The sequence below is a fragment of the Pristiophorus japonicus genome, chromosome 1 (assembly GCF_044704955.1).
Source record: "Pristiophorus japonicus isolate sPriJap1 chromosome 1, sPriJap1.hap1, whole genome shotgun sequence".
Taxonomy (NCBI): domain Eukaryota; kingdom Metazoa; phylum Chordata; class Chondrichthyes; family Pristiophoridae; genus Pristiophorus; species Pristiophorus japonicus.
In genome coordinates, this window is record NC_091977.1 from 334,761,156 (window position 1) to 334,787,141 (window position 25,986).

A 25,986-nucleotide genomic window follows, 5' to 3' on the forward strand; every position below is an offset into this window, starting at 1 on the left:
TACAACCTAGCAAAGCTTTAATACTGAAAATAATAAAAAGGGGATTATGTTTGATTATAGTTCAACAAATAACAAGAGTTCTCTAATACAGAGGACTACATCCAGAGAGTGATAAGTGAAAATGGGCTAAAATTTCATTTGCCCTCGAAAACAGGACCGAGCACTCTCAAACAAACCCCTGCATGGCTGAACACTCAGCAAGGGGCCCAAGTTTGTGTGAGCTAACATCAATTAAAGCTAGTCGGCACTTAATTAATGGCAGTCTCCATCTCTTAAAGGCAGGTGCATTCTCCCTGCAGCAGGTCATTCAACTCACTGGTGAAGGGAGTCATCCAGTTGAATGTTACATTAACCTGTGCGGCTGCATGGTTGCGCAGTGCTCTGGAGGTCCTGCGCAGGCCATGCGCCGGCTTTTATATGAGAAAAATCGTGCATGCGTGAATATTTGAATGGGCCATGCAGCCCGTTAAAGGGCTTGTGCACTGAAAAAAGAAAAGATGGAAGATTGGTCAAAGCAACAAAAAAGAATATCACAACAGGGGAGAGAGCGTGCTTCAAGGTTCTCTGGTGCAGCACTGGAGGCCTTAGTGCAGGAGGTGAACATGAGGAGAGAGGTCCTGTTTCCACAGGGGGCCAAATGCGTAAAATGCAATAGGAGCAAATAGCCATTGTGGTGAATGCCACCAGTATAGGCCCAGGACCTGGATGCAGTGCAGGAAGAAGTTTAATGACGTCCCACGAGAATTAATCTTCAAATGCCATATCCCATCATCTGCACCACTAGCCTCACACACTGCTCAATGCACTACATCCCTATCACTCACCTACCACATCCCCATCATGCGCCTATCAACAATCTCTAACAAACAACAACTTGTACTTATATAGCGCCTTTAGTAGTGAAACGTCCCAAGGCGCTTCACAGGACTCATACCTCACATTCTTAACTTCACCTCACCATCACACACTTACCACTGCTGCAAGACTCACACCCACATCTCACAGCTTACACACACTGTTAGCTATTCAACCATAACAGGCATATCAACCAAACACATTGCACTACACTCACTGACACACTTCCCTTTCTCTTGCAGGACAAGATAGCTCACAACTGGCGGGAGCAGCAGCAAACGGGTGGAAGGGAAGCCTATCAGTAGAAACTCACAGAGCTGGAGAAAGCAAGGCTGGAGATCATTGGAGGGGCCACCACTGAGTCCGTGGCGAGCAACAAAGTTGAAAGCATTTCTGATGATGACATATGCTCATACCTAATCCTCTTCTCACAACCCACTTCCCCCTCATCCGTCAATCTCACCTCACTAACAAACTGCTGATGGTGTATGCATGGATATTGTGCTTTCCCTCCCGCTTCCCTCACCACAATTCGATACCTTGTGCCTCATAACCGGCGGGGGATACACACATTGGAATAACCTGATCCCAATGGAGAAGGTGTTCGCCATTATTGGGAGGGCCATTAATGAGCACGTGGTCCGCGGCGGACTGAAAGAATTCAAGATGCCGGTATCCTCTTGTTACCGATGTATATATATATATTTCTATAAAATCCTCTCTTTTTTTAAGGCAGAAAAGCAATAACCTATCTCATAGTTCCTTATAGGCCATTCCTCTGATACTGAGGATCCAACTTGATGCTCTTCTCTGCCTGGATGACCTCCTTATGTTTTGGGAACTGAAACTGTGTAGCGTTTCACATTTGGCATGAATCCCGTAGGGTTTTAGCTTCGTCTCTAACTATCTGTGTGCTGGTATAACATTTGAAGAATTTATTGAATCTGCCAGTTGGGGTAATTCTAACCTAACCCGCTCAGCGGGAAACTGACATGATCAGATTGGCTGCCCGTTGTACAACCTGCCTGCCTGGTTTTTTATTTTTCATTGACTTAAATGACATATACATGCCTGTAACTGATGATATTAGCAACATGTATTGAAATTAAGCCTGTTACAAGCATCTGAACTGCAGTTGATTTTTAAAATTGCTTTTTTAGTGTGACCAGCTTTAAAGGAGTACTCACTAAATAAAAACCGGGCAAACATACTGCAATTTTGTCGCATTCTCTGTTGCAACTTTGCTAGTCTCCTTACCCGTCACATTTACAGCTCTAATATATTCTTTAACACCAACCCACTCATCCAGATCTGGATCACTAAATATTGATAACTATTGAAATAGTATGTATTTCATAGCTTGCCTGAGCTTGTCTCCTGAGATTATAAGGTTGAAAGATTTCTGCATAAAAAAGTCGCTGATATTCTTTTAGGTCAAACCACAAGTTCACGCCATTGCTCCATAACTGCAAGATAGTGAGAAAAATTAATTCAAATTCTACACAACAATGGCTTGTTTCTATCCAATGTGGTTATTCTGCATAGCTGTTAAAGTCTGAAATAAGAACACAGCGGTACCATGCAACTGATGAGTTCTATAAAGATTAAATGCTCCCTGATTACCATGTAGGAAAAATACTCATCATGACCGAGAAAAGGAGGAATCTATCGAAATTATATTCAGCATTCGGAAGACAATTAAGTGCGCTGTTACAGAGTGGACCAAGCCCAGGGAATAGGCCCAGGACCAACTGAAGCTGGAGAATAGTGTCTGGGGCAGCCCAACATTAGGAAGTAGGTCGCTGCAGTGTGGTGAATTTCTGTTTAGTCTTTACTATTGTTTGTTACCTTGTATGCACTTGAAATAGTTTTGGGTGACATATTGTTGTGGCAGAGAATCTTTGTGGTAACTTAGACCCTATGCAGTCTACCCAAAAAATTAATGCTGGCACCGAGGCAAGGGTTAGGGCTGAGCCTTGTTCTTGTCTAAAAATACAATAACAGTCTGTCCCTATAATTGTTAAAGATCTTCATAAGAAATAGAAGCAGGAGTAGGCCATTTTCCCCCCGAGCCTGCTCTGCTATTTAATAAGATCATGGCTGATCTGATCATGGACTCAGCTCCACTTCCCTGCCTACTACCCATAACCCTTTATTCCCTTCGGTTTAGCTTTAATAGTACAGAGAGATTCTGTGGCCTAACTATTTGAAAACACACGTGTTAGGCTTGTTAGCAGTTTTCAGCATAGTCTTCAGGTAATGGACCAACCCCTTTGCAAAAAATGAAGCTTCAGTTAATAGACCAATCAGATTGCTGACAGATTCAGATTTTTTTAGTAATATTTAGATACATGCTTAGCAAGTTTCCAACTAATTCCCATCTTCAATGCACTGTGGTAATTCCTGAGGAATGTCTTTTACTGTGTACATGAAGTCTTGTTCAACTTCCTGCTGGGTTTCAATAGCATTACTTAATTTAGTATCTATTTAATAGTTTTCCACCTACTTGTTAGCTATTCCTGTGTAATTTGGCGTTACCTAACATAATAGTAGAAACTACACACAGAAATTCAGGAAGGCATAAGACTAAAACTCAAATTATCACATTTATGTGCATTTTTATGATGATTCCAACCTCACAGAGCACCCTGATTGAGCAGAGAACTCATTGGAATGTGCAGTCATTCAAAGAGAATTCTATCCCAATTGTATATTTTCTCACGAGGCTAATTCATAAAAATATTAAGGAGTACAGATTCCAATTCACCCATTCCTGGCAATCATAAGAACATAAGAAATAGGAGCAGGAACAGGCCATTCGGTCCTTCGAGCCTGCTCCGCCATTCGATGATCATGGCTGATCTTCGACCTCGTCAAATTCCCTGCACTATCCCCATGATTCCCTTAATATCCAAAAATCTATTGATCTCTGTCTTGAATATACGCAATGGCTGTGTCTCCACAGCCCTCTTGGATAGAGAATTCCAAAGAATCACAACCCTCTGAGTGAAGACATTTCTCCTCATCTGAGTCCTAAATGGCTGACCACTTGTTCTGAGACTGTGAGCCCTGGTTCTAGACGCCCCAGCCAGGGGAAACATCCTCCCTGCATCTACCCTGTCAAGTCCTGTAAGAATTTTGTATGTTTCAATGAGATCACCTCTCAATGTCCTAAACTCTAGAGAATATAGGCCTAGTCTACTCAATCTCTCCTCATAGGACAATCCCGCCATCCCAGGAATCAGTCTGGTGAACCTTCGTTGCACTCCCTCGATGGCAAGTATATCCATCCTTAGGTAAGGAGACCACAACTGCCTGTCTATATCCTCTTGAAGTCTATCATTATCCTATTTAGATATGAAATCAGGAAGCACTTTTTTACACAAAGGCTAGTGAAAATCTGGAGCTCCCTTTCCCAAAAGGCTTTGGATGTTGGGTTAACTGACATTGTCAAAACGGAGATCGATAAATTTTCGTTAGGTAAGGATATCAAGGATATGGAGCAAAGGCAGAGTTGGGCACAGATCAGCAATGATCGATTGAATGGCAGGTCAGGCTTGAGAGGCTGAATGGCCTACCCCTGTTCCTATTTTCCAGAGTAAACAATTCAGGCGTGGTGCAAAAATCTCTTCCAGCGGAATTGGGGAGGCGCTGCAAGGTAATGCCCCGCTTGGCTGCACGTGATGATGATGAAGTCATTGCTGTGTGCATCACCCCCTTACTGCCCCAGAAGTTAAATTGCCCCATGCACCATACCTTAGTGCCTGACGATGACAACAACAGCTTCAGCTGTCAAGGTGCAGTCAGGAACCAGATGCAGCAGCGCTATTTAAAGGCGCCATCTTGGAAACTATTTTCTGTTGGCCATAACATATTTTTTGCTTTCCAACAGTTAGGCAGAGTGGCTGGTGGACCGACAGCAGCAATTTTTACCTCAAAGAATCTTCTGTCTCCTAACTTTTCCCCTGTATAACTCATGGCAGTTTCGAAATTCAACCATTTCTATCGATTCATGGGGGCTGTGCTGGCACTCGAACTTCTGCTCTGACGTCACAGTCAGAGGATGCTTAGACGAAGACAAAGGCACCACCAATTACAGAGAGAAAGGCATGGAGAGAGGGAGAGAGAAAGGCAAAGACAAAGAGAGGGAGCACCACAGGTAGAAGCCCATGGAGCAGGCCAAAGGAAGAGGCAAGGGGAGAGGCAGAGAAAGAGGCGCAAGGAGAGGCAAAGGGAGAGGCACAGACAAAGACAGGCAGCAGCACAGGGAAAACCAGAGGCAGCAGCACAGGGAGAACTAGAGGCAGCAGCACAGGGAGAACTAGAGGCAGCAGCACAGGGAGAACCATAGAAACATGTCAGAGGAAGAAGGTGCCTCAGGGCTGGCAACATGAGGCCTTACTCTCCCTGGGTATTCCGACAGCAGTTCTCCAATATCAATTTCACTGAGGAGCAGTATGTGCGAAGGCCGAGTTTCAGCAAGGACGAGGTCACAGAGCTCTGCCATCTGCTGCAACCAGATCTCAAGCCTCAGACCAGGGTGAGGACAGCTCTCTCAGTGGCAGTCAAGGCCACCATTGCGCTCAATTTCTATGCCAATGGATCTTTCCAGGGAGCAACAGGAGACATCTCCAACATCTTCCAGTTTGCTGTCCATTGCTCCATCCGCAAGATGCTCTATACAGAATCATAGAATCATAGAGATTTACAGCACAGAAGGAAGCCATTCAGCCCATCATGTCCGTGCCGGCCGACAAAGAGCTATCCAGCCTAATCCCACCTTCCAATTCTTGATCCGTAGCCTTGTAGGTTACAGCACTTCAAGTGCATATGCAAGTACTTTTTAAATGTGGTGAGGTTTCTGCCTCTACTACTCTTTCAGGCAGTGAGTTCCAGACCCCCACCACCATTCTGGGTGAAAAATGTTCTCCTCAAATCTCCTCTAAACCACCTATCAATTACTTTAAATCTATGCCCCCTGGTTGTTGACTCCTCTGCTAAGGGAAATAGGTCCCTCCTATCCACACTATCTAGGCTCCTCACAATTTTATACACCTCAATTAGGTCTCTCCTCAGCCTCCTCTATTCCAAAGAAAACAAGCCCAGCCTATCCAATCTTTCCTTATAGTTAAAATTCTTCAGTCCAGGCAACATAATCGTAAATCTCCTCTGTACCCTCTCTCGTGCAAACACATATTTTGTGTAATGTGGTGACCAGAACTGCACGCAGTACTCTAGCAGTGGCCTAACTAGTGTTTTATACAGTTCAAGCATAACCTCACTGCTCTTATATTCTATGCCTCGACGACTAAAGGCAAGTATCCCATATGCCTTCTTAACTACCTTATTTACCTGTCCTGCTATCTTCAGGGATCTGTGCACATGCCCTCCAAGGTCCCTCTGTTCCTCCACACTTCTCAATGTCCTACCATTTATTGTGTATTTCCTTGCCTTGTTAGTCCTCCTGACTGCATTACCTCACACATCTCCAGATTGAATTCCATTTGCCACTGTTCTGCCCATCTGACCAGTCCATTGATATCTTATTGCAGTCCACAGCTTTCTTCTTTATGATCAACCACATGGCCAATTTTAGTATCACCTGCAAACTTCTTACATAAAAACATAAGAACATAAGAAATAGAAGCAGGGATAGGCCATATGGTCCCTCACGCCTGCTCCACCATTTAATACGATCATGGCTGATCCGATCATGGATTCAGGTCCATTTCCCTACCCGCTCCCCATAACCCCTTATTCCCTTATCGATTAAGAAACTGTCTATCTCTGACTTAAATTAATTCAATGTCCCAGCTTCCACAGCTCTCTGAGGCAGCGAATTCCACAGATTTACAACCCTCTAAGAGAAGAAATTCCTCCTCATCTCAGTTTTAAATGGGCGGCCCCTTATTCTAAGATTATGCCCCCTAGTTCTAGTCTCCCCTATCAGTGGAAACATCCTCTCTGCAAACTCTTTGTCAAGCCCCCTCATAATCTTATACGTTTTGATAAGATCACTTCTCATTCTTCTGAATTCCAATGAGTAGAGGCCCAGCCTACTCAACCTTTCCTCATAAGTCAACCCCCTCATCTCCAGAATCAACCAAGTGAACCTTCTCTGAACTGCCTCCAACGCATGGATATCCTTTCTTAAATATGGAAACCAAAACTGTATGCAGTATTCCAGATATGCCTCACTAATACCCTGTATAACTGTAGCAAGACTTCTCTGCTTTTATACTCCATCCCCTTTGCAATAAAGGCCAAGATTCCATTGGCCTTCCTGATCACTTCCTGTAACTCCATGATAACCTTTTGTGTTTCATGCACCAGAACCCTCAGATCCCACTGTACTGCAGCACTTTGCAATTTTTCTCTATTTAAATAATAACTTGCTCTTCGATTTTTTTCTGCCAAAGTGCATAACCTCACACTTTCCAACAATATACTCCATCTGCCAAATTTTTGCCCAATCACTTAACCTGTCTATGTCCTTTTGCAGGTTTTTTGTGTCCTCCTCACACATTGCTTTTCCTCCCATCTTTGTATCATTAGTGAACTTGGCTACATTACACTCGGTCCCTTCATCCAAGTCGTTAATATAGATTGTAAATAGCTGGGGTCCCAGCACTGATCCCTGCAGCAAGTTACTGATTGCCAACCCGAGAATGAACCATTTATCCCGATCCTCTGTTTTCTGTTAGTTAGCCAATTCTCTATCCATTTTAATATATTATCCCCAACCTCGTGAACTTTTATCTTGTGCAGTAACCTTTTATGTGGCACCTTGTCAAATGCCTTCTGGAAGTCCAAATACACCAGCTTCCACTGGTTCCCCTTTATCCATCCTGTTCATTACATACTCAAAGTATTCCAGCAAATTTGTCAAACATGACTTCCCCTTCATAAATCCATGCTGACTCTGCCTGACTGAAATATGCTGTTCCAAATGTCCTGCTACTGCTTCTTTAATAATGGACTCCAACATTTTCCCAACCACAGATGTTAGGCTAACTGATCTGTAGTTTCCTGCTTTTTGTCTGCCTCCTTTTTTAAATAGGAGTGTTACATTTGCAGTTTTCCAATCTGCTGGGACCTCCCCAGAATTAAGGGAATGTTGGTAAATTACAACCAATGCATCCGCTATCCCTGCTGCTACTTCTCTTAAGACCCTAGGATGCAAGCCATCAGGTCCAGGGGATTTATCCGCCTTTAGTCCCATTATCTTACTAAGTACCACCTCCTTAATGATTGTGATTGTATTAAGTTCCTCCTCCCGCTGTAGCCCCTGGACTATCCACTGTTGGGATATTTTTAGTTTCACTACCGTAAAGACTGATATAAAATATTTGTTCAGAGTTTCTGCCATCTCCATGTTGCCCATCACTAATTCCCGGTCTCGTCCTCTAAGGGACCAACATTTACTTTAGTCACTCTTTTCCTTTTTATATACCTGTAGAAACTCTTGCTATCTGTTTTTATATTTCGTGCTAGTTTACTTTCATAGTCTATCTTCCCTTTTTTAATCATTTTTTTAGTTATTCTTTGCTGGCTTTTAAAAGCTTCCCAATCTTCTGTCCTCCCACTAGTTTTGACCACTTTTTTGAGAGTTATGAAATATCTCCTTAAATGCAGGTCACTGTTCATCATGTCCCCTACATTCAAGTCTAAATCATTGACATATACCTCAAAAAGCAATTTTTTCCAATGATTTTCCCACCACTGAGGTTAGGCTGACTGGCCTGTAATTACTCAGTCGATCCCTTTCTCCCTCTTTCAATAACGGTACAATGTTATGAGTCCTCCAGTCATCTGGCACCACATCTGTAGCCAGAGAGGATTGGAAAATAATGGTCAGAGCCTCTGCTATTTCCTCTCCTGTTTCTCTTAACAGCCTGGGATACATTTCATCTGGGCCTGGAGATTTATCCACTCTCAAGGCTGCTAACCCCACTAATACTTCCTCTCCCACTATGTTTATTTCATCTAATATTTTACACTCCAACTCCCTGATTGCAAAGTCTGCATCACCCCACCCTTTTGTGAAAACAGACGCAAAGTATACATTAAGAACCATACTCACGTCTTCCGCCTCCACACATAGGTTACCTTTATGAGGGACTACATCTCCTTCCACATGTGCGGAGACAAGCAGCATGTGGCTTTGCCAGGATAGCGAGCTGGCTGCTTGGAGTCCCGTGCTATCCACTTGGCTCATGACTCCCCTGCACAACCCCACTACCCCTGCTCAGCACTCAAATATTAAGAGCCATGCCTTCACCGGGAACCTCATTGAGCAGACCATTGAAGTACTGAAGGAACAGTTCCGCTCTCTTGACCACTTGGTAGGAGTCCTGCAGTACTCGCCTGAGCGGGTGTTCCTATTCGTCATGGTCTGCTGCATACTGTACAACCTCGCCATCATGAATGTGCAACAATTGCCAGCAGGCATAGCCATACCACCTCAGGAGGAGGAGGAGGACCAGGAGGAGCAGGATCAGCAACACCTGCGATGGGGGAGGCAGCGACTCCATCAAGATCCTGCAAGACCGTCTCATCAGAGCTCCCTTCCACTGATTTCCATCCAACTTTCCAGTTCCTCTGGATGTGTCCATCACCACATCAATTTGCCCTTTCATACCAAAGCCCCAAGACTGAAATGAGAGACAACAGCAAACATTAAACATTCCAATCAACATTTATCAAACAAAAATAAAATGTTTAACTGTGTATTTATTCATCACCTGTGTGCATTTCTTTATATCTGCTCTTTCGTTGATCTATTCGAATACTCATCCACAGTATGTCCCTTGTGGCAGCAGCATGGCTGGTGGCTGTATGTCAGGGCCAGAGATTACAGATGGCCTTGCAGGATGTCCTTGACCAGCTCTGGGCCTGGAAGGCTCAGCTGTAGACTGCAACACCTCAGACTCAGCAGGCGACGGTCTGGCCTGGCTGGGTGACAGGCAGCGACAAGTGCAATGGTGAAGTGGCAGTGGTGAGATCAGGAATGCTGTCATCCTGAGAGAGGTCAGCAGGTTTCTGCTCCACTGACCAACTGCTACTCCCCTGGAGCAGCACCTCAGCATCCCCATCAATTTGCTGCTGGACAGATTGCTGAGCTGCTGCGACACCGTGAGATCCCCAGTCGACTGTGCTGGCCGAGTGGCGATGCTAGCTGCAGCTGCATGACAGCACCAAGACATTGCATGGCATCAATCTGAGATTGCATGAGAGCAGTCTGAGCTTCCATGCAAGCAACCATTGACTCCATTACATCACCAAAACATTGTGTTGCTTCCGCCTGTGTTGCAGTGGAAGCTGCCATATCGCCCATGACACACACCATGCGGTCTGGATCTGCACAATCTCTCTGGGAATCCACCATAGTCTGCACATTGGCATTGATGGGCTCCATGGTGTGCGCAGAGCTGTGCTCAATGCGGGAGATGGCTCCTCTACGCTCCTTACTACATCCGACAGGCTCTCAGGCACCCTTTTTAAAAATGTGTTTATGGGATGTAGGCGTCGCAGGCAGGGCCAGCATTTATTGCCCATCCCTAATTGCCCTTGAGAAGATGCTGGTGAGCCACCTTCTTGAACCGCTGCAGTCCATGTGGTGAAGGTACTCCCACAGTGCTGTTAGGAAGAGAGTCCCAAGTCAGGGTGGTATGTGACTTGGAGGGGAACGTGGAGGTGGTGGTGCTCCCATGTGCCCTGCTGCCCTTGTCCTTCAAGGTGGCAGAGGTTGCAGGTTTGGGAGGTGCTTCCAAAGAAGCCTTGATGAGTTGCTGCAGTGCATTTTGAAGATGGTACACACTGCAGCCACGGTATGTCGGTGATGGAGGGAGTGAATGTTTAAGTTGGTAGATGGGGTGCCAATCAAGCTGGCTGCTTTGTCCTGCATGGTGTCGAGCTTCTTAAGTGTTGTTGGAGCTACACTCATCCAGGCAAGTAGAGAGTATTCCATCACACTCCTGACTTGTGATGGAAAGGCTTTGGGGAGTCAGGAGGCGAGACACTTGCCACAGAATACTCAGCCTCTGACCTGCTCTTGTTGCCACAGTATTTATGTGGCTGGTTCATTTAAGTTTCTGGTCAATGGTGACCCCTAGGATGTTGATGGTGAGGATTTGGTGATGGTAATGCTGTTGAATGTCAAGGGCAATGGTTAGATGCTTGCTTATTGGAGATAGTCATTGCCTGGCACTTGTGTGATGCAAATGTTACTTGCCACTTATCAGCCCAAGCCTGAATGTCGTCCAGTCTTGCTGCATGTGGGCATGGACTGTTTCATTATCTGAGGAGTTGTGAATGGCACTGAACACTGTGCAGACATCAGCGAACCACCCACTTCTGACCTTATGATGGAGGGAAGGTCATTAATGAAGCAGCTGAAGATGGTTGGGCCAAGGACACTGCCCTGAGGAACTCCTGCAGCAATGTCCTGGGGTTGTGATGATTGACCTCCAACCACCGCAACCATCTTCCTTTGTGTTAGGTATGTCTCTAGCCAGTGGAGAGTTTCCCCCCTGATTTCCATTGACTTCAGTTTTATTAGGGCTCTTTGATGCCACACTCGGTCAAATGCTGCCTTGATGTCAAACGCAGTCGCTCTCACCTCACCTCTGGAATTCAGCTCTTTTGTCCATGCTTGGACCAAGGCTGTAATGAGATCCGGAGCCGAGTGGTCCTGGCGGAACCCAAACTGGGCATCGGTGAGCAGGTTATTGGTGAGTAAGTGCCGCTTGATAGCACTGTCGACGGCACCTTCCATCACTTTGCTGGTGATTGAGACCAAACAGATGGGGTGGTAATTGGTCGGATTGGATTTGTCCTGCATTTTGTGGACAGGACATACCTGGGCAGTTTTCCAAATTGTCAGATAGATGCCAGTGTTGTAGCTGTACTGGAATAGCTTGGCTAGAGGTTTGGCCTGGAGCATGAATCTTCAGCACAACAGCCGGGATGTAGTCGGGGCTCATAGCCTTTGCTGTAACCTGTGTGCTCAGTCGTTTCTTCATATCATGTGGAGTGAATCGAATTGGGTGAAGATTGGCTTTTGTGATGGTGGGGACCTTAGGTGGAGGCCAATATGGATTATCCACTCGGCACTTCTGGCTGAAGATGGTTGTAAACACATCAGCCTTGTCTTTTGCACTCACGTGCTGGGTTCCGCCCTCATTGAGGACGGGGATCTTCATGGAGCCTACTCCCCCCGTTAATTGTTTAATGGTCCACCACCATTCACGACTGGATATGGCAGGACTACAGAGTATTAATCTGATCTGATGCCATTGCACCTATCATGGCGGAGTGTATGGCCATCACCCTTTGTGTGAACGTCTCCCCATCAAGGTCCTCACCTGAGCCCTGTGCAGCAGAATACGCGCGTGAACACGCCCTCTGGGAATGGCTCCCGAAGTTCCCTTTCTCCTTGACCGTGCTGCAGCCCACTAGGCACCCAGTGCAGACCCCTCTACTAAGCTAACCACTAAGGAGCGCATAGTGCCTGTATCTGAGCTTGTATCTGTGGGTGAGAGAAGCAGTGACAAAGTGCTTGGCTCCTCCTCATCATCGTTCCTCTCTTCTTCACTCTCATGACTTGGTTGGCGGCATGGGGGGGCGCTCAGGTACAGACTGGTCATCTGCTGCATGGTTATCTGAAGGCATAAATGGCACAAGAGCCGCGTTAAGGTGAGGGCAGAGGGGCAGGAATGGAGCAAAGAAGCCATACAATATGAGGAGTTGGAAACCCTTCTGGTTTAATGGGGAAGTGGGATGAGAAGACGAGATAAAGATACCATTGTTGCCCCAGTGGGCTCGACGTCGCTGGTGGCCGCAGTACCCACCACCTGCAGGCCAATGAGCCACAGTATTCACTCCTCCAGGTCTGTCAGCTGGCACAGTTCAGCTTCACCCCCTCCAGTCCACTACTGCTCCTTTCTGTTGTGTGCCATCTTGGCCTGCAAAAGAAAGGAACCTGTGTGAGTAAGAATTCAGTTATGTATATGGAAGATATGCCTGCCATGGTTAAATAAATGTGAATGTAGGCAAGGCATGAAATGAGGATGTGACTGTGAGTAGGTACAGATGCTTGGTGGTTGCCTGCTGGTTTACAGCAAGTGCACAGACAGAGGCTTAGAGGCTGGCATATAAGAGTTGTGACATAAAAGGCCCAGCAGTGGGAGGGAGCGGCACGTCGAGGAGGAGCGGTGAGTCGTGGGGAGGCCCATAAAAGGCCCAGCAGTCGGAGGGAGCAGCAGCGTCGAGGAGGAGTGGTGAGTCGTGGGGAGGCCCATAGATGACCCAGCAGTCGGAGGGAGCAGCAGCGTTGAGGAGAGCGGTGAGTCGTGGGGAGGCCCATAAAAGGCCCAGCAGTCGGAGGGAGCAGCAGTGTCGAGGAGGAGCTAGCTGGTGCAGCTGCAGCAGGGAGAAAGGGCAAAAAAGAAGTAAAAATAAATCAAAGTGTGATGTCACAGCCAAGGGGGTAAGTGATTGGCTGGTGATTGGTAAATAGTTTTTCTTTTTCTTTTCCTTATCAGTAAGAAACCTTTGGCATTGTTGCCAAATTAAATTAATTTAAGGGTCAAGTCATGGCAGGAGAGCCCAGACCTGTGTCATGTTCCTCCTGTGTTATGTGGGAAATCAGGGACACTTCTGTCCCTGACAACTACATGTGCAGGAAGTATATCCAGCTGCAGCTCCTGACAGATCGCATTGCGGCACTGGAGCTGCACTTGGATTCACTCTGGAGCATCCGCAATGCTGATGATGTCATGAATAGCATGTTTAGTGAGTTGGTGACACCGCAGGTAAAGGTTACAAAGGCAGATAGGGAATGGGTGACCATCAGGCAGAGCAGTGGAAGGAAGGTAGTGCAGGGGTCCTCTGCGGTCATCTCCCGCCAAAACAGATACACCCCTTGGGTACTGTTGGGGAAGATGACTCATCAGGGGCAGGCAGCAGCAGCCAAGTCCATGGGACCAGGGGTGGCTCTGCTGCACAGGAGGGCAGGAAAAAGAATGGGAGAGCTATAGTGGTAGGGGATTCTATTGTAAGGGGAAAAGATAGGCATTTCTGCAATTGCAACCGAGACTCCAGGATGGTATGTTGCCTCCCTGGTGCAAGGGTCAAGGATGTCTCAGAACGGCTGCAGGGCATTCTGGAGGGGGATGGTGAACAGCCAGTTGTCGTGGTGCATATAGGTACCAACGATATAGATAAAAAACGGGATGAGGTCCTACAAGCTGAATTTAGGGAGCTAGGAGTTAAATTAAAAAGTAGGGCCTCAAAGGTAATAATCTCAGGATTGCTACCAGTGCCACGTGCTAGTCAGAGTAGAAATAGCAGGATAGTTAAGATGAACACGTAGCTTGAAGAATGGTGCAAGAGGGAGGGATTCAAATTCCTGGGACATTGGAACCAGTTCTGGGGGAGGTGGGACCAATACAAAACGGACGGTCTGCACCTGGGCAGGACCAGAACCGATGTCCTAGGGGGAGTGTTTGCTAGTGCTGTTGGGGAGGGGTTAAACTAATATGGCAGGGGAATGGGAATCAATGCAGGATACAGAGGGAAATAAAATGGGGGCAGAAGCAAAAAATAGAAAGGAGAAAAGTAAAAGTGGAGGGCAGAGAAATCCAAGGCAAAAATCAAAAAGGGCCACATTACAGCTTAATTCTAAAGGGACAAAGAGTGTTAAAAAGGGTGTTAAAAAGACAAGCCTGAAGGCTCTGTGTCTCAATGCAAGGAGTATTCGTAATAAGGTGGACGAATTAACTGCGCAGGCAACTATTAATGAATATGATATAATTGGGATTACGGAGACATGGCTCCAGGGTGACCAAGGCTGGGAACTCAACATCCAGGGGTATTCAATATTCAGGAAGGATAGACAGAAAGGAAAAGGAGGTGGGGTAGCGTTGCTGGTTAAAGAGGAAATTAACATAATAGTAAGGAAGTATATTAGCTTGGATGATGTGGAATCTGTATGGGTAGAGCTGCAGAATACCAAAGGGCAGAAAACGCGAGTGGGAGTTGTGTACAGACCACAAAACAATAGTAGTGAGGTTGGGGATGGCATCAAACAAGAAATTAGAAATGCGTGCAATAAAGATACAGCAGTTATCATGGGCGACTTTAATCTACATATAGATTGGGCTAACCAAACTGGTAACATTACGGTGGAGGAGGATATCCTGGAGTGTATTAGGGATTGTTTTCTAGACTAATATGTCGAGGAACCAACTAGAGAGCTGGCCATCCTTGACTGGGTGTTATGTAATGAGAGAGGACTAATTAGCAATCTTGTTGTGCAAGGCCCCTTGGGGAAGAGTGACCATAATATGGTAGAAATCTTTAGTAAGATGGAGAGTGACACAGTTAATTCAGAGATTAAGGTCCTGAACTTAAGGAAAGGTAAGACCTGAATTGGCTAGGATAGACTGGCAAATGATACTTAAAGGGTTGACGGTGGATAAGCAATGGCAGACATTTATAGATTGTATGGATGAACTTCCAACAATTGTACATCCCTGTCTGGAGTAAAAATAAGATGGGGCAACTAACAAGGGAAATTATGGATAGTGTTAACTCCAAGGAAGAGGCATATAAATCAGCCAGAAAAAGCAGCAAACCTGAGGACTGGGAGAAATTTAGTATTCAGCAGAGGAGGACAAAGGGCTTAATTAGGAGGGGGACAATAGTGTATGAGAGGAAGCTTGCAGGGAACATAAAAATTGACTGCAAAAGCTTCCATAGATATGTGAAGAGAAAAGGTTAGTGAAGACAAATGTAGGTCCCTTGCAGTCAGAATCAGGTGAATTTATAATGGGGAACAAAGAAATGGCAGACCAATTCAACAAATAATTTGGTTCTGTCTTCACTGAGGAAGACACAAATAACCTTCCGGAAATACTAGGCATTCGAGGGTTTAGCGAGAAGGAAGAACTGAAGGGAATCCTTATTAGTTAGGAAATTGTGTTAGGGAAATTGATGGGATTGAAGGCCGATAAATCCCCAGGGCCTGATAGTCTGCATCCCAGAGTACTTAAGGAAGTGACGTTAGAAATAGTGGATGCCTTGATGATCATTTTCCAACATTCTATTGACTCTGGATCAGTTCCTATGGACTGGAAGGCAGCTAATATAACACCACATTTTAAAAAAGGAGGGAGAGAGAAAACAACGAATTATAGACCGGTTAGCCTGACATCGGTGGTGGGGAAAATGTTGGAATCAATTATTAAAGATGAAATAGCAGAATATTTGGAAAGCAGTGACAGGATCGGTCGAAGTCAACATGGATTTATGAAAGGGGAATCATGCTTGACAAATCTTCTGGAAGTTTTTGAGGATGTAACGAGTAGAGTGGACAAGGGAGAACCAGTGGATGTGGTGTATTTGGACTTTCAAAAGGCTTTTGACAAGGTCCCACACAAGAGATTGGTGTGCAAAATTAAAGCACATGGTATTGGGGGTAATGTATTGATGTGGATAGAGAACTGGTTGGCAGACAGGAATCAGGAGTCGGAACAAATGGGTCCTTTTCAGAATGGCAGGCAGTGACTAGTGCGGTGCCGCAGGGCTCAGTGCTGGGATCCCAGCTATTTGCAATACTGATTTAGATGAAGAAATTGAAAGTAATATCTCCAAGTTTGCAGATGACACTAAGCTGGGTGGCGGTGTGAGCTGGCAGGAGGATGCTAAGAGGCTGCAGGGTGACTTGGACAGGTTAGGTGAGTGGGAAAATGCAGGGCAGATGCAGTATAATGTGGATAAATGTGAGGTTAACCACTTTGGTAGCAAAAACAGGAAGGCAGAATATTATCTGAATGGTGACAGATTAGGAAAAGGGGAGGTGCAATGAGACCTGGGTTCATCAGTCATTGAATGTTGGCAAGCAGGTACAGCAGGTGATGAAGAAGGCAAATGGAATGTTGGCCTTCATAGCTTGAGGATTTGAATATAGGAGTAGGGATGTCTTGCTGCAGTTGTACACGGCCTTGGTGAGGCCACACCTGGAATATTGTGTTCAGTTTTGGTCTCCTAATCTGAGGAAGAATGTTCTTGCTGTTGAGGGAGCGCAGCAAAGGTTCACCGGACTGATTCCCGGGATGGCAGGACTGACATATGAGGAGAGACTGGATCGACTGGGCTTGTATTCACTGGAGTTTAGAAGAATGAGAGGGGATCTCATAGAAACATACAAAATTCTGACAGGATTGGACAGGTTAGAGGCAGGAAGAATGTTCCCGATGCTGGGGTAGTCCAGAACCAGGGGTCACAGTCTAAGGATAAGCGGTAAGTCATTTAGGACCGAGATGAAGAGAAACTTCTTCACTCAGAGAGTTGTTAACCTGTGGAATTCTCTACCGCAGAAAGTTGTTGAAGCCAGTTCGTTCAATATATTCAAAAGTGAGTTACATATGGCCCTTATGGCTAAAGGAATCAAGCGGTATGGAGAGAAAGCAGGAAAGGGGTACTGCGGTTGAATGATCAGCCATGATCTTATTGAATGGTGGTGAAGGCTCGAAGGGCCGAATGGCCTACTCCTGCACCTATTTTCTATGTTCCTATGTTTCTATGTACTCACCTTGACCACTTGACTGAGGTAATTGAATTTCTTGCATCATTGTGTTGGGCTTCTGTCGACCACGGTGCTGGCTGATACCTCCACGGCCACCTCTACGCATATGGCCCTAAAAACCTGTGGCGTTGGCCTTCTCCCAGATGGAGGGAACAGCGCATCCCTACTTTTCTCCACTGCACCCACCAAGGTCTACAATGCCAGGTCATTGAAACAAGTGGCCCTTTTCAGAGGTACTGGAGCAGCCATTGCACACCTTCCTTGCAACTCTCAGTCAATGATGAAAATGACCAGGTGTTGCCTGAAATGACATCCCCTTTTGACACCATGTTTGGAAAGTTCTGTTCAAGAGCTTCGAAACAGAAAACAAGTGGTTAAGTTTGATTTGTAAATGTGGCAAAATAAGTCGATATCTTTTATTGTGTAAATGATGCAAATTATGTATGATGATTATTTAGTTATGATTACTTCTTCAATAAGGAGCGAGAAGTGTAATATAGCTCCACCCAGTGGACTACTGCTCCACCTAGTGGACTACTGTGGTATGCAACTACTGGTGTATAACAATAAAAGTGTCATGTGACAAGTCACATGATCACAGTTTCAAGTTGGAGCCATCTTGTAGTAATGTGTGTGTTAGTGATGTCGTAAAGAATATATCATATTGGCGACGAGGATGGGATAATCAGATTTTCTAGGTGAAATATTTATTGGTGGATGATCCAGCCAACAAACAGAGTGACTTTGAGAGATTCTTTGTTTTGCAGCACAGCTACAAATCCAAGGTAAATTTCAACCACACTGTTCACATTGTCAGAGTCCAGATAGCCACACCTCTGGGAATAATCGGGTGCTTGGGCGAGTTCCATCATGATAAAGAGACTTTCAGGGCATATGTGGAGCGGCTAGAATTTATTTCACAGTTTTCATTTGGAGCCATCTTGTAGTAATTTGTGTGTTAGTGATGTATATATCACATCACCGTACTCACCTAATTTCCCAGTGGCGGTGGGAAGGGGGCGTTGCACGCTCGATGACGTCACCACATGGGTAGCGACCGCCCACCTAAATTTTCCGACAGCCCAGGAACCCGGTCGGCGCTGACGTTAAGTACTTAGATGTCCATTAGCCGCCGCTCTCCGGCAGTAACGGACAGCGTAAGAGACTGAATTTCGACCCCTAAATGTTCGAACAGGTAATATTTGGCCCCCCAAATGCAGCACTACCGAATTTCACCCCTAATATGCCCTGCGATGTACGATCCTCCTCCCCCCTTTTAAACATGCCACCAATACCGCCTGCTGCACTCTGGGATCACCTGTTTCTTTAGGCGTTTCCTCGTGCCGGTGTAAAATGAAGTGCTGGTGGAGTATTGCATGACGATTGACGTCATGATCTCAGTGAAACTAGAGGGTGGGGCGGTAAGTCGCCTCAAACCATGAGCCGAATTTGCCGACCGGGCGCTAAAATCTGGACGCCTGCCGTAACGTGTAGAAACAGCCTTTACCGCCCCTCCAGTGCACTAACAGAAGCGCAAGCGAGCTGAAAATCCAGCCCATTGACTGCAACAGTTGCGCACAACATGCTGCGTGAAGCTCCAACTTGAAAGCGTCAATTTTTTCTGCCATTACAGTGTCCTTACATCTTGCTGAAAGAATTTAATGGGGGCATTACTAGTTCACCAGCATATCATCCTCCATGCTAAGCAGTGTTAGGATACATCAAGGGATCTTGGTGATGTCGGGCTACGGATGAGGAGAGGCTGAAGACGTCTGGGGACGAGGGCTTACCCCCCCCACGGGTTTACAGGCACCTACACTCATACCTCCAGCTCTCTGAGGAGCAGTGTGTAAGAAGGCTGTGCTTCCGAAAAGAAGTGCTGACAGAGATATGCCATCTCCTGTAGGAAGACCGATGCCTGGACCGCTCTGGAGGTAGCTTTCAATACTCCCCTCAACAGGTATCTGAATTCATTGTGGTGTGCTGCATGTTGCACAACATGGCCATCATGAGGGGCCAGGCATTGCTACTAGGGGTTGCAGTCCCACCTCAGGAGGAGGAGGACGACGAAGAGGAGCTTGGCGAGGCCCCCATTGGATAGCTACACCATCCACGGGGGAGGCAACATGGAGATGCTGCCGGACCAAGAGTCACACGTCACCAGCTCATAATGGACCAGTTCTCATACATGGAGGAAACTGAGGGATGGAGCTAATACTAGACTTGCTTTGCGCCCCCATAAAGGCACATCTCCGGTGAACGTTGGTATGATACACAAGACACCAATGGCAAAGGATGAAATCTAAAGTTTAATGTAACAAAGTAACAAAGTAACAAAAACTCCCCCCACCAAAAGAAAACCTTACAATATACAACGTTATGTTGTTGGGCACTGAACAACAATGAAGTTCCTTAAATCAACAAAACTTTTTTAATGCCGCGATTTTTGGCTGGGGCGCAAAACTTCCTTGTGTAATGCCTGATTTTGCGCCCCCGATCATGGAACCTCATTTCTTGCCGAATTTTGTCGATGAGACGCAAACTTTTTCCAGGCGGTTTCAGGACCGAAATCTCAAAAGTCAAAAATCCAGCCCATCTATGTAAAAAAAATATTGAAGTGCTATTGAAATCTAGATCAAGATGTGGCTAGTATTGCACAATAAAGTAATATAGAAAATTAGGAGCAGATGATGAATTTACCTGGAACCGCCATGGCAACATTAAGTCCTGCAACCGACCAGCTTGCAAATAGGTTGTTTTAATTCTCAAGTGGAAGTCAGATTTCAGTTCTGTTCTCAAATTGACTAAAGAATACATAAAAGAGCTCTCTGACCACTAAACCAAGGTTTATTTCGCTTACCGGATTTCTTGTTTTCTCGCAAAAATCTGTGAAGATGTATCCAGTTTTGCTTTCATGGTGTAGGGCATGCAACAGGTTTTCCATTTTGTAATTGCATACAGCCTCTTGGTATTTTGTGATCCGCATCTACAGAAACACACACAAGCAGGACTCTAATTCAGTGTCAGTAAGCATAAAAACAGTCCAGTTTTAAGTGTATACTGATGACACTCAGCTTTACCTCTCCACCATCATGCTTGATCCCTTGACTCCCAACCACTGTGGTGCTCAAATGTTCAGCTGTTATCAAGTGTTAAATCACTATGAATTTCCTTCACCTCAACATTACCAAGGCTGAAACCATTATGTTCTGTTCCGACCAAAAACGCTACATTCCACCTAAAGCTCTGCTCCTTACCTAAAATTCTACACCTTTGCAATGAAGGGGCCGAAATTGATGGCCTTACCACCCACTGCCGCCAACATTCCTCTGGTCAAACCGCCCAGTGCCACTTTCGTCGTGGCCTGGAGCGAGCAGGAGGGGAGAGCCGCCGGGAAGCGCCCGCCAACGTCAGTGGACGGTCGATGCCCGTAAGTACACTCCCGCTCGCCAAGATGCCATATTCATGCGGGCGGGAGTCATCTAGAGTCGGTGGCAGGACAGCGGTGGACCGCTAAATGCAGGCAGCTCTGTCCTCAATGGTAAGTGTGAAGATGCTGCAAGAAATGTTAGTGAAGTTTATTTAAATTATTTCTTTACAGGTACTTACCTGGATGTCATCCCCTGAAGGTCATCAGATGTTTTTTTTTGTTTTTGATGCTTTTTATTTTTAATTCTTTGACCCTCCGTGGGCCCGACTCCATCCTCGGCGGCACTTGGGTGGTAAGCGCCTCTACCGCCGAATGAGAGCTCTCGCCAGCTGCTGCCCAGATTGGCGGTGTACATCACAGGTTTGCCACCCGCTGACCTTCGAGGGACATGGGTGATGAAAACCCTGCCCAAAGAACCGTCAGGGACCTTGGCAGCCATCGGCGGTCCTTTGGGTAGCACTTGGGCGGGCGGAGGCCTTCATCAAATTCAGGCCCTAACTTTCTCACTATCTCTTGCTACTCCCCCGTTGAGTGCAGCTAGTGCCCTGCATGATCCTGAGCTGAACATCAAACTCCACATCCTTTCACTAATGGGGCGAAATTCGGCAGTGCCCCATTTGGGGTGTTAACTTTTAACTTTGTGGAAGGATAGCGTCCGGCGAGATGGACTGCAAAATTGTGGAAATGAAGGCAGGCGGTATCTGAGGCACTAATGGCCTCAGTGGGGCGCTGTTGCATGGAATGCGTGGTGGCATTCCACTGCAAGGTACAGCACGAGCTGGTGCAGGAGGGCGACGGCAGCGAAGAGAGCAACGGGATTGGATGTCATCAAGGTCCACGTCGGTGATTGGAGCGTGGGCAGATACAGCAGGAGCGGCGAGGTCGAGGCGCAGGAGTGGCGAGCGATCATGGAGCGACGTGATCGGATCCCAGGAGAGGCATGAGTTTAGGGCCCAGAAGAGGCGATGGCCCAGGGTCAGCACGGGCCAGCCCACACTGTGATATGTGTGCACACTAGGTTCGTGCAGCAGAGCTGGTCTCCAGTCGTCTTGGGTAATCCTCTGTCAAGTCTGTGTGCAATGGCCACCACACATTAAAAAAATCCACGCACAGGCATCTTCCACCCTTCAGGATGTAATTTGGGATCTGGAATATTAGGTCCTTCATTGAAACACCTGTGAACTCATCTCTTTTTGGCGTGGAAGCAAGTCATCCTTGATATGATGGTTGCAGCGCTATGACCAGAGCTGCGCCCAATTTCAGGTGATTCTCATTCAGCAATCATCAGTCTCCTGCTCATTCCAATTCTTAAAGGGGATGTTGTTTGAGGCAGTACCTGGTCATTTTCATCATTGCTAGACTTCACTGAGAGCTGGAAGTTCTGAGATGGCTGTTGCAAATTGGAGACATTGGTGGGGGCAGTGGAGAGAAGGAATACACTGTTCCCTCCATCTGGGAGAAGGCCAACGGTGCAGGTTTTTAGGGCCATATGGACAGAGGTGGCTTCGGAGGTGTTGGCCAGCACTGTGATCGACACAAGCCCAACACAGTGCCGGAATAAATTAAATGACTTCAGTTGGGTGGTCAAGGTGAGTACATGTTTGCTCAACTCTTACATACCAGCCTCTGAGCCTGTCTGTGCACACTCTGCAAACCAGCACTTAAACCAACAGGCAACCACCAAATTTCTGTACCTACTCACAATCACATCCTCATTTCACGCCTTGCCTACATTCACAGCTATTCAACCACGGGATGCATATCTTCCGCATAAATAGCTGGACACTGACTCACACAGGCTTCTTTCTTTTGCAGGCCAAGGTGGCACATAACAGAGGGGAGCAGCAGCGGACTGAAGGGGGTGAAGCTGAACTGGGCCCGCTGACTGACTTGGAGGAGTGAGTGCTGCAGCTCAATGGCCTCCAAGTGGTGGGCACTGTGGCTGGCGGAGACGTTGAACCCGCTGGGGGCAACAATGGTATTTTTATCCGCTCTTCACATCCTACTTCCCCGTTAAACCAGAAGACCTTATCACTTTCCAGCTCCTCATACTGTCTGCCTTCCTTGCTCTGTTCCTGCACCCTGGCCCTCACCTTAACACGACTCTTGTGCCATTTATGCTTTCAGATAACCATGCAGCAGATTACCAGCCTGTCCCTGAGCCCCCCCCAACTGAGTCATGAGGGAGAAGAGGGGGACGAGAATGAGGAAGGGGAGGAGCAGGAGGAGCCAAACACTGCGTCATTGATTCTCTCGCCTGCAGGCACCAGCTCAGATACTGGCACTGCGCGTGCCATAGAGGTTAGGTTAGTAGAGGGGTCTGCACTGGGTGATGTACTGGGGCCTAGTGGGCTGCAGCACGGTCAAGGGGAAAGGGAACCTCAGAGCCATCTCCCCAGAGGGCGTGGGTTCTGTTGCACAGGATTCCAATAAGGACCTCTATGGTAAGGCATTCAAACAAAGGATGGTGGCCATGCACTCTGACATGATAGGTGCAATGGCAAGGTTGCCCGAGAGCCTGTCAGCAGTGGTAAATAGTGTGGAGGAGTCTACCTCCCGCATTGTACAGAGCTCTGCATGTACCATGGAGCCCATCATTGCCAGTGTGCAGACGATGGTGGACTCCCAGACAGACCATGCAGATCCAGACCTCAGGGCTCGTGTCATAGCCGATGTGGCAGCTTCATTGTGGCATAGGCGGAAGCAACGCAACGTCTTGGTGCTGTCATGCAGTCCCAGCTGCATGCCACGCAAGCTCTGACTTTTGCCATCGCCGCTGGGTCTACCACAGTCATCTGGGAATCTCATGGTGTCACAGCAGCCCAGCAATCAGCAATTGGTGGGGATGCTGAGGTACTGCTCCGAAGGAGTGGCAGTGGGTCAGTGGAGCAACAACCTGCTGTCCTCACTTAGGATGACAGCATTCCTGATCCCACCACTGTCACTCCATTGCACTTGTCACTACCTGTCACCCAGCCAGCCTAGTCTGCCACCGCCCAGCCTGAGGTGATGCATTCTACAGCCGAGCCTTCCAGCCCCAGGCAGAAGCAACGCCGAGGGTGTCCTGCAAGGCCATCTGTTGTCTCTGGCCCTGACACACAGCAACCTTCCACCAACCATGCTGCAGCCACAGAGGCCACACTGCGGAGGAGCATTAGAATAGGTCAACGAAAGAGGGGATATAAGGAAATGCACAAGGGTGATGAATAAATACACATTTATACATTTTATTGTTGTTTTATAAATGTTGATTGGAAAGTTTAATGTTTGCAGTTGTCTCTCATATCAGTTCTGGGGTTTTGGTATGGAAGGGCAAATTGATGTGGTGATGGGACGTCTGGAGGAACTTGGGAAGTGGGATGGAAATCAGTGGAAATGAGCACTGATGAGGTGGTCGCGGACCTCCCTTGCAGGATCATGATGGAGTCGGTGCTTCCTATATCGTGGATGTTGCTGCTCCTTTTCCTCCTCGATCTCCTGCAGTTGCTCCTCCTCTTGCTCCTCCTGGTTCTCCTCCTCCTGAGGTGGTGCGGCTATGCCTGGTGGAAATGGCTGTACCCTCATGATGGCCAGGTTGCGCGGTATGCAGCAGACGACGACGAATAGGGACACCCACTTTGACGAGTACTGGCGGACTCCTCCCGAGTGATCAAGGCAGCGGAACCGTTCCTTCAGCACTCTGATGGTCTGCTCAATGATGCTCTTGGTGGCAGCATGGTTCTCATTGTATGAGAGCTGGGCAGAAGTGGTTATGGAGGAGAGTCATGAGCCAGGTGGAAGGCGGATAGCCCTTGTCTCCGAGCAGCCAGCTGCATGCTTGATGTGATGGCTGGAAGAGAGCTGGCACAGCGGTCTGGCGCAGGATGAAGACATCGTGGGTGTTTCCAGGATAGCGCGCATTGATGGTGAGGATGCGGCATGTGTGCTGCACAATCAGTAACCTTTGCGGTTACGGAAGATCTCAGGATTGTGATGCGGTGCCCTCAAAGTGACGTGGGTGCAGTCAATGTTGCCCTGCACCTTGGGGAAGCCATATCCTGATGAATTCACACGCCCGCTCATGCTGCTTCTCTCTGCTCATGGGGAAGGAAATATAGGGCCCGACTTTGGTGGCCTACCCAATTCTCAGCGGTCTCGCAGTGGTTGGTCAGTTTTCACTGCCCGGTACCGCTGGGGCAGAGTGCTGGCAACATTGGTCTGGGCGGACCTGAGCGGTGTGTCAGAGGAGTTCGATGGATGGTGTGCTCCAACGGTGCAGGGTAAGTTGTCAGGGACTCGGGACTCTTTTGGGTCCCAAGTTCTGCGCACGCGCTCTACCATCGACCTCCGTCGCCCCCCTGCCCCCCACCGGAGAAGAGCAGTCCAGAGGTCAGAGACTGCCGACATCGGATCACAGGTAAGTGTCTCCAGGTAAGTTTAGATTTTCAATTGTTTTGTGCAGTGTTTTTGATTTATTTATAATGTGATTTAATTATTTTTGCGTTTTTTTGGGGGGATGGCGGAATAGATCTCTGCGGGGGGTGGTGGGATTAGATCTCTGGGGGGGGGATTAGATCTCTGGGGGGAGGACTAAATCACTGGGGGGATTAGATCTCCCTGGGGGGGATTAGATCTCGGGGGGGATTAGATCTCGGGGGAGGAGGACTTGATCGCTGGGCGGGGGGTGGGGGAGGAATAGATCTCTGAGGGGGGGGCGGGAGCGGGGAGGAACATCGTAGTTTACATACCATCGACATACCATCGACATATAGTGTGTAGCTCCGGTGGTATGTCGGCGGTATGCTACCAATGTTGGGCTTTTAGGCGGTCTGTAGGGTGCTCCATGTGGGCGGACAGTATGCATACTGCCCGGCGGTATGTTGCTGATGAATTTCTCATCGGGCGGTATGTGGGCAGTATGTGGGTATTGTTTGATCAATTTCGGGATTTTGGGCGGTCCACAGGCGGTATGCGGCAGTATGTCCACCAATTTCAGCCCCATAGTCCCTTCTTCTGTAGAGAACATCTTTGATTTTGCGGATGGAACAATGGATGGTAAACTGAGAGATGTTGGAGATGTCTCCTGTTGCTTACTGGAAGGATCCATTGGTGTAGAAATTGAGACCGATGG

General features: G+C 47.2%; 1 protein-coding gene across 1 annotated transcript in view; it reads right to left on the bottom strand.

The window, feature by feature from the left end:
* Positions 1 to 25,986, bottom strand: part of LOC139264685 (regulator of G-protein signaling 22-like) — a 425,112-nt gene that overhangs the window by 95,870 nt on the left and 303,256 nt on the right. The window contains exon 16 of the mRNA XM_070881635.1: positions 20,307 to 20,432. Within this exon, the coding sequence (XP_070737736.1) occupies positions 20,307 to 20,432 (126 nt within the window). The remainder of the gene's footprint in view (positions 1 to 20,306; positions 20,433 to 25,986) is intronic.